The sequence below is a fragment of the Parastagonospora nodorum genome (assembly GCF_000146915.1).
Source record: "Parastagonospora nodorum SN15 chromosome Unknown scaffold_44, whole genome shotgun sequence".
In the NCBI taxonomy this organism is placed as follows: Eukaryota; Fungi; Ascomycota; class Dothideomycetes; order Pleosporales; family Phaeosphaeriaceae; genus Parastagonospora; species Parastagonospora nodorum.
The window spans coordinates 97,848-106,803 of NW_001884592.1; the positions used below are offsets into that span (position 1 = coordinate 97,848).

Here is an 8,956-nt window from a genome sequence, read left to right on the forward strand (position 1 = left end):
TGTTCCGACTTGTACGTCCCGATCAGGTGTAGCGCGGGCTCCTTAGCGCCTTGGCAAGCGGAAGCACTTTGGCTTGATCAAATCGAACTCTTGACTTGTAACTTACACCCTTTCCATGCATCCCATCCACGCTTCGACGCCAGACGACGCAGGCGAATCCGCGTGGAACTCATTTTGAGTCCTGCGCCTACCGACTCGATTCATTCCTTGCCTTTGCTAGTAGGTTTGTCTCGTGTAGCAAACACTCGGTTACAAGGCGTCTTTGTTACTAGCAAACATCATCCAGATACTTATTGCGTGTCTCCCAACGATTCAACTCCACCATCACATCGATTCTATATATCACCATTACAACTATTCTATATACTTCAGGGCTTCTATATATCAACATCTCCGCATCGTCCGTTCATATCCCAACCATGTCAATGAACACCTGTAACCTTTTCCCCACGCTGAGGACACAGTGTGGTGAGCCCACAGTGCCGCCCAACCATTGTACCAATACTATGGCATGTCTTGACACGACGCCTCTACCTATATCTACCCCATACTCTCCCAATGTATACTTTATATCCTCTCAAACGCATCAACATCGCTCATCACCACTGTTCATTGCAACTACTTTCGAGCCCTCACTACTGTCATATCCTCGCCAGTGTCGAATCCTCAATCCACTCCAGGAACATCAACTCCACGCAGTCGCATCAACTACCACCACTCCAGACGACATGGAAGCCACACCCAAGCTGACTCCCAACCCTGATATGTCTGAGACAGTCATGGAAGGACTCACGCCAATCCCGACCACGGCCCAAGAACATCAACCCCACGCAGCCTCAACAACCACCACCATTCCAGACGACATGACAGCCACACCCACGCTGACTCCCAACCCTGGCATGTCTGAGACAGTCATGGAAGGACTCACGCCAATCCCGACCACGGCCCAAGAACATCAACCCCACGCAGCCTCAACAACCACCACCATTCCAGACGACATGACAGCCACACCCACGCTGACTCCCAACCCTGGCATGTCCGAGACAGTCATGGAAGAGCCGATTCCAGATCCCACCACGGCCCAAACTCTCGCAAAGAAGACATGGAGCAAGCAAGACATGATCTGTCTTGCTGCATTGATCTTCTGCATACCGATCCATATGTGCCGACACTTCGGCTTGGATCGTGATAGGTTTTATGACATCTCCCTGGTCATCGCGGGGTGTGTCTTGATCTTTGCGACGACTATACATTTCCTGGACATACCCGCCACCCGACTAAACAACATGGAGCCGTGGCTGGAGGTACTTCGCCGCAACATTCCCCGCGCCACGAGTGTGCTTGAGAGCCACTTCCTCGCCATGTTGGGTCGCCAACTTCTGCTGCGTTTGATGTTCGTCGTCCAATACCTTTTCTACATTCCGAACGGCCCATCTTGGGAAGCTTTGAACGTGGCTATGGCTGACTGGCCAGTCACTAGAGGCTTCTTCAACGGATACCCATGGGCGTTATTTCTCATCATATTGCTCTGCATCACCAAGGATGCCTGGTGGAAGCCGACAACTATGATCTTCCGACGCAACATCATTGAGCCGTATGGTCGACTGTGCGCCTTCGTCACTATGGCGTTGCCATTGATACAGGATACTGTGCGCCACAACGTGGATCAGGCTTGTCTGGCTGTGCGCCACAACGTGAACCAGGCTTGTCTGGCTGTGCACAACAACGTGAGCCAGGCTTGTCTGGCTGTGCGCCACAACGTGAACCAGGCTTGGTTGGCTATGCTCCACAACGCGGACCAGGCTCGTTTGGCTGTGCGCCACAACAAGAACCAGGCTTGTTTGGCCATACGCGAATATGCTCAAGCCAAGTGGGCATCATTGTGCCGTCGCTGCAGCATCGTCTGGGACCGCGCATGCGGCTATACTCGCGACATCCGGTCATTTGGCCACGCATCCATCCTTCGTGCTTGGAGCAGCACCCGCCACATCTCTCATGCTGCCCGCTGGTTCGCGATCACCACGGCCGGATGCACTCGCGCTGGTTGCCTCACCCTCTGGAACTTGCCTGCGCGGGTACGAGACGCGGGAGGCCTACAGGAGTTTGCAGTGGCTTTGAAGAATGGACTCGTCGCCTTGGATTGGTTTCACGTGGCTCGCATCGTGCTCTGCGTCATGGTATGGCCTGCGTTCCTGTGTCTGGCACACATGAACGATTCATCCGTATGCAACACGATTGGTTTTGCGATAGCATGCACGACTACTGTCCTCGTCTCCCAGGGTCCTCTACACTGGACATCTTCGTTGGCCTTGGGTGAGCAGGATAGGGCTTCATGATCTGGTGGTACGTTGGCAGAACTTCGTCGTCTGGAAGATAGCGCTACCAAGTCTGCAGCTACCGTCCAAGACTTGAAGGATGCAAACCAAGATTCCGCAGATGGATTCTCTGCAGAAATCATTGATCTCCAGCGCACACGAACACGAGCCTCCAGAGCAACAAAGCGTATCTGACTACTCGGAACGAGCAGCTAGCCAACGACGCAACACAGGCAAAGGTTGCTTTGTTGGCTTGCTCCATTTGGAAAGACTGCACCGTTACGACGTAAGTAGTCTCTTGTATAGGGATCTCAAAGAGCAGTTCTTCTTTCTCATGAATAGCTTCATCTCGATGGTTCGCTTCGCGGTTTCATTTTGCCTTTTATAAGAACCAAGAACTGCTGTTCAGGATGATCTTGCAAGACACAACGTACGTGGTCGCTGCAGACGAGAAAGTTGCACCGCTTTCTTCGGTGCTGCAAGGTGCATTCCAGGGGTGCTCAAACTGGCAAGCGGATTCTGGGTCGAGCAAAGCTTCGACTTATTCTTAAATTCTAGTTTTCTTAAAATGCTCGCTGCATACGTTTTACTTACTCGACAGTATCCTATCTAGTGCAGCATTGTGGTCGTGCTGTACTATGGGCGTGCAGGAGCATGATAACTGCCGGAGCAGTCAGATACGCTTTGTTGCTCTGGAGGCTCGTGTTCATGCAACTTTATAGAATAAAATCATTACATTACTAAAATCATGCTTATGAAAAGACCACTCCAAATTGTGCACAGTGCGTTCGTCGAGGCGGCATGTTTACGTTGCAAGCGCCTGTACCATGTGTTTCGTCCGAAGGCCTCGCCTGGATGACATGGTAGAACGTGACGAAACTTCAGTATAAAATGTCATTACAGTTTCTCTCATGATAGCCTTCTCCTCCTCATCAGACTGGCTTCAAGCCGACCTTCCAGACCAGTCTTCGCTCGCTGCATGTCGGACTTATGATCGCGTTGAATCATCGTGTTGTTTACCAAGGAGCATGCAAGGACTTGTTCCGCGAGATATCGCCCCTCTCCGTCCTACACCAGGTGGGTAGGGCTTCAAGTACAGTCCTGGTCTGCCTAAGCCATCGGTTGGTACTGCCCGGACTCTCACACTTTGCTTTTGGCTCGACGCCTCGACAGGGGCAGCTATGATGGCGGTCGACATGATTGTTTTGTGTATTGTGGTGATTGTATGTGTCTGAATTGTTGTAGCAGTGGTGGTGAGTTGATATTGCATGAGGGAGAAGAGATGTATTAAATGGGAAACGGGCAATGGTTTGCTCGCCACGCGAGTTCGTGACGGGCGATTGTTCGTGTCTCGTGGAACGTTCACGACACGTCTACATTCTTCCAGGCCAATCGGATTTGGTGCACTTGTTCAATTATGCCTGTGGTATTGCCATGTCTGCTCTGGTTTCGTTGGCAAATATCCCAGCACATTGATGCATCGGCGAATTCCTTCTTCTTAGTCATTCGCCAGCGCTTCTTCGCGCGTCTTACTGCACCTGTGCGTCGAGCCAACGATATAGACATCTTTGGTAGCTGGTCTTGTTCGCCTGTATCACACCAGAAACGGAGTCAAACTTTGAAGTCGAAGAAGCAGAGTATCCAAGATATGAATAACATATTTGAGGCGAGAATTCATATTTGTATCACTTTTGAGGAATATCAATCATGTAGGCCCTCGCCTGTTACAGCGAAATCACGAAAAGCGCTGTTTTCACTCCTCTACATTGCACAAGCAATGGAGTCTGATGCCATAATACTTTAGGTAAGTTGCTTTCACTACTCTGCAATCGATCGAGTGCATCGTGTGCAGTGTGTGAAACCAATGCAATATGATCTTTGCGCGTCAAAGACCCCTCGCAAGCGACCATCTTATCAATGTGAATTCGAAAAAAAACCCTAATAGAAGCGTCCACTTGATGATATTCGCCACTCCCTATATTTGCATACACCCAAGGCCCCAAAGCTTTACAGTAGCACAGGCATGCGCGAACCTTTCATCATCGTGAGCTGCTATTCACAGACCACATGCGAAGGTAGCTGAAGCCATCTCTAGGTGGCTTGCTATGAGTTGCGATATGAGAGTCGCGGCAGAACTGCGAGGCGCGCAGCTATCTGGAAGTGGTTGCCGCCACGCCTCTCGTCAGCAACACCACAATCAGCACCATCAAATAACACCTGCAGTGGTGGATATGATTTTTGTATCTACCGCTCGCTCCGCAAAACCAGCTCTCAAAGGTTTGCTCAACCCTCTCCTCTTTTGGTACTCACAATGCGCATCATGCCGGTGTGATCTCCATGCCCCGGGGTTCCTTGCGTATGTCACTCACGTGTTTAGCGCCGGCAGTGCGCTGTCTGACAAATGCTTTTCACGATCACTAATCAGCGTGTACGGCCTTGAATCGAAATTAATATCATTGCGATAGTTAAGAGAGGCTAAGAGACAGGCGCCGTTGCGTGCATGGCTTCTAGGAATTCATCGTGATGCCTCTTCGCCTCCGGCCGAACACTTTGACACGTTATCTCTTTGCAATGGGTCTGAAAGATCACAGCGCAGGATGTACCATGAGCCAGATGGTCTGGGGCTGTGGGTAGAAGGCGAATGCCAGGCATACTCAATCACATTCCCCTCGAAACGCTCTTGAGTCTTCTCTCTTCATCTCGTCACCATGTTGATGAAGCTTCCAACCCTGTAAGTGATCATAAAGTTTCAACCACCTGCCAAAAAATACCATGCCTGAATTCCTCTGCAAGTCTATCGCCAGGTCGGCGCCTAACCCTTTCAGCAATACGGGCGCCTGCGTTCTCGTCATAGCATAAGGCTTTGGGGGACATCTGACGCAAGCAGAGTGAATCCTGAAATCTAGCGTGTTTGTTCTATAAATCTCGAGTTTTTAGTGAATATGGAGCGTAACACTGATCGAGTCTATATCAGCACAAAACATAGCCTACGTTGTCTGTTTATTTCACACCACCATTCACGCACCCCCTGAGCAATGGCAATCTTAGGCAGTCTTGTACACATTCAGTGAATACTATCCTTATACGCCTAAAAAGTAGGTCACGGGATTGATTGTTGTACGTTAAGCCGGCGATAATCTATGTCTATACAATGCCCTTTCATCACTGTTTCCATTCATGTTATACAGATTGGCAGGATTCACTTTGCTCACTGACAATGCCCCTTCATAGGTAGGGTCTGCACTATTTAAGAAACTTTCCTGCTTCCTCTCCTCTTCTTCTTTACACACCAACACATTCCATCGAACAACAGGAAGATCTTTACACATCAACACATTCCATCAAACAACAGGAAGATCTTTACACACCAACACATTCCATCAAACAGCAGGAAGATCCAACATCTAAACCTTCTTTCTGTATCACTTACATCATCCACTTGTCCAGCACCGGCCATGTCTGATACTCAGTCCGCTACCTCTAGCCAGTCACCTGTTCTCTCCTTTGGGGAACAAGCTATAGAACTCTTCCAATCGCATTGGAAGACTCTTGAGCACGAGGCAAATCAGATCGAGAGCAATCTCGATGACAAGCGATCAGATATCAAGGACTTGGTAAACAAGGTTGAGAAACTAAACTCTGACTTCAAACAATTCACGTCGGAGCTTGAGGTTGAGAATGGTACCACGAACGTCTCAAATCTGCTCCAGCTTCGTGAGGATCATTCGAGTGCTAAGGAGAAGTTGCAGGCTGCTCGGAAAGCATACGGTGAGCTGGAGCTCGTCCGAGCGGAACTCCTCCAGAAACTTCGGCAACTAGCAATTGATACCCCAAAAGTATTAGTTGAATCGCGCGATCAAGAATGGGACCTGGAAGCCCTTCAGATACGATTGACTACAGCTGCGCAGTCTGACCATGTCGCCTGCTGCGCAAAGGCTGACATTAACGTCAACAATACACTATTCCGTCCGATAGAGGCGCGTGTGTATACGGGCAGTCGAGAAGGTGCAGGCAGTTGGAAGGACTGTACGCTGGTCCTGGAATGGTTCGCTTCGCGGTTTCATTTTGCCTTTTATAAGAACCAAAAACTGCTGTTCAGGATGACAGTACAAGACACAACGTACGTGGTCGCTGCAGACGAGAAATTCGATATACCGGTGTCGAAGCTCCCCACTCGTCGAGTCCGGGGGGCATATTCAAAGCTCATTATCGACTATGTTCTTCCATCTGGGGACTCTATTGAGATAGATCACGGTTACGAACGCGAAATCCTGGATATCCTCCCAATTATCACAAAGGCACAGGGCGAAGGCCGGTGCACTGCCTGCGAGGAGGATTAGGACGATAAATCGCAGTAGGTCCCGCGATATCGAGTAGGAGAACACACAAGACTAGTTTCTTAGAGGTGTGTGAGTTTATGGTCGAGCTTGAATTGGTGGTTTCCATTGGATCTTGTTAGAAGAACCAATTGGACTGTTTTGTTGCGATTGCGCTTGTCATTTAGTTGATTGGGTCTTGTTAGAAGAACCAATTGGACCGTTTTGTTGCGATTGCGCTAGAATGTTATTAAGTTGTTGTCAACCATTTTCGATACAATATGGGAGTTTACAAGTGGCGACTGTGATGGCTTTTCACCTACTCTGACACTTGTGCCAAATACCTAGCGCCACTAATCCTAATGTCGATGAAACTTTCACGTTGCGTTCTTGATAGGGTAGGTTCAACTAGAGTCTCTGAATTTACATTTGTATTACTCTAAATTCACTGCAAAAGATGGCAGACTAGAGTCTACCTCCTGGATTGTACAAGGTGACATTGTGTATCTGAGAATGAACCAAACTGAGACAAGAGACACCTCAGTACCATGAGGCTATATCTTCTCAATGTGACAGTATATCGAAACATGGAACAAACACCAACTCTTCTATGCTGCTCTAAAGTGACCAAGAACAGAAGCTATAATCAATTGATTCTTCGTCAGTCTACCCCGTAATATTCCCGCTACCTATCACCCCTCTATCCATGCGCCATCAAATCCATCTTGAATGCGAATGCATTGCAACGTACTCGGAGCAAGAGTCTGACATAGCCGAACGTGACTCAAGCTCTCTCCCAGCATACATGTATCGAATGTTCGTGTCTGTCATCCAGGTGATCCAAGTGACGGTAAAGCTAGACCAGTTTCGAACAAAGTAGATGTGGTATGTGCGTTCATGGTCTCCGACATACACGGTGACATGTTCGTGTGTGTACTTTGTAGTAAAATGCTGCAGAAATCGACTCCAGCCTGATGTAGATCTGTGGGGAGGTGCACTAGATGCATGATATGATTAGCACAAAGTACAAGTGGACATGCGAAAGTTCTAGAGAGGTAGCTTACACAATCGTGACGAATTTTGCTGTCCCGTTCTCTGGTTCTGGCAAATGGATGAGCGGGCTGAGAAGACTCTCCGTCAGTCTTTTGATGTCCATCTCGTCACTTCCATCGTATCGACAGTTGAGTTGCAGAAGATCCTGGGCTTTGTGTGTCCATTGAACCGAACAGGAGTGAATTTGGCCAGTCCATTCCGTCGGAGGAAGACATTCCCCTGCGTCGATGGTCCCCCTCCAGTTGATTTTGCAGTCCTCGTCTAGCACCTCCTTGCGGGTAAGATGTTTGAGATAGGGCATCGGTACTCTGTGCGGCCCAGGTGGAGATGAGTTGAAATCAGAGATGCAACGAAACTCTGCCAGCACTATGTATGAGAATATCCAGTTGTCTTAGATAGTTTGCATGTTCCACCCATTTCATTGCTACGTCCAGAGACATGACCTGTTCGCCAATACAGTTTGTTCGTTTCTTTGAGCGCACTGAGACATAAGCCGCCACTGAGACAAGAATCTTCGGTAAGTGCGAAGGAACCAAGAGGAAGCTTCTGCGAAATGTTGCCGGACAAGCCTCCAGCGGACCCATGGCGATATTGGCGGATTTGAGATTCATTGGTAATGTTGCACCCAAGTTCCTGATCATGTACGAAAAGGATTATGCTCTTGTTCGTATATCTGTGAAGCGATGTAAGTATTGTACTGCACGCAGCGAGAACTCGTACAAGGCTGAAGACCTCGGGAGGGACACATACTGTGGTTTGCACCCTGATCATTTGAATCACACATGGGGAAATCTGCCATCTGTGTGATAGCTATCACTGTGTGATGTTGGCAGTCAAATTCTGCATCGGTGGCTCGCATGACAACGACACGCCCTCAGGAACACTAACATGTCGCCACATAGTCGGGTAAACTTTCTAGTTGCAGTATACTTGCACGCAAGCATTTTATCTTCCGCGAGCATGTCCATTTCGGGAACTGAATGTAAGTTCTGGCCCTTAAAGGAAGCCATATTGCGTGACACAAGGGCCATGCCCTCGTCAGCCATTATTCTGAACCAACTACCATCAGAATCACCTGCGCGCCTGAAGCTCGGGATCAGTACGATTGAGACAATGCATCGCGCCTCTGAAAGCGGGTGGATCTGGTGAGCAGTTGAGAGTTGGGGAAGTGTCTAAACTGCGTCCCTGGATCCTAATTCGTGCTATCGCCGCAATCTGAACAGACGAAGAAACACATCTTCATAGTGTCTTGAACCGCGAAGTTCTGGCTAG

At 49.0% G+C, this 8,956-nt stretch overlaps 3 protein-coding genes across 3 annotated transcripts; 2 read left to right on the plus strand and 1 right to left on the minus strand.

The window, feature by feature from the left end:
* Positions 1-419: 419 nt before the first annotated feature.
* Positions 420-2,336, plus strand: SNOG_16206 (hypothetical protein; the record flags this gene model as incomplete). The annotated part of the gene is made up of 2 exons (XM_001806278.1): positions 420-468; positions 724-2,336. 2 exons carry the CDS (start codon positions 420-422, stop codon positions 2,334-2,336), a joined length of 1,662 nt encoding a protein of 553 aa, XP_001806330.1.
* A 2,687-nt stretch (positions 2,337-5,023) lies between these two features.
* On the plus strand, positions 5,024-6,655 carry SNOG_16207 (hypothetical protein; the record flags this gene model as incomplete). Its single annotated transcript, XM_001806279.1, has 2 exons — positions 5,024-5,046; positions 5,800-6,655. 2 exons carry the CDS (start codon positions 5,024-5,026, stop codon positions 6,653-6,655), a joined length of 879 nt encoding a protein of 292 aa, XP_001806331.1.
* A 1,036-nt stretch (positions 6,656-7,691) lies between these two features.
* On the minus strand, positions 7,692-8,730 carry SNOG_16208 (hypothetical protein; the record flags this gene model as incomplete). Its single annotated transcript, XM_001806280.1, is given in 4 exon segments — positions 7,692-8,050; positions 8,435-8,500; positions 8,573-8,595; positions 8,615-8,730. The coding sequence occupies 4 exon segments, from the start codon at positions 8,728-8,730 to the stop codon at positions 7,692-7,694; spliced, it is 564 nt and encodes a 187-aa protein (XP_001806332.1).
* Positions 8,731-8,956: the final 226 nt, after the last annotated feature.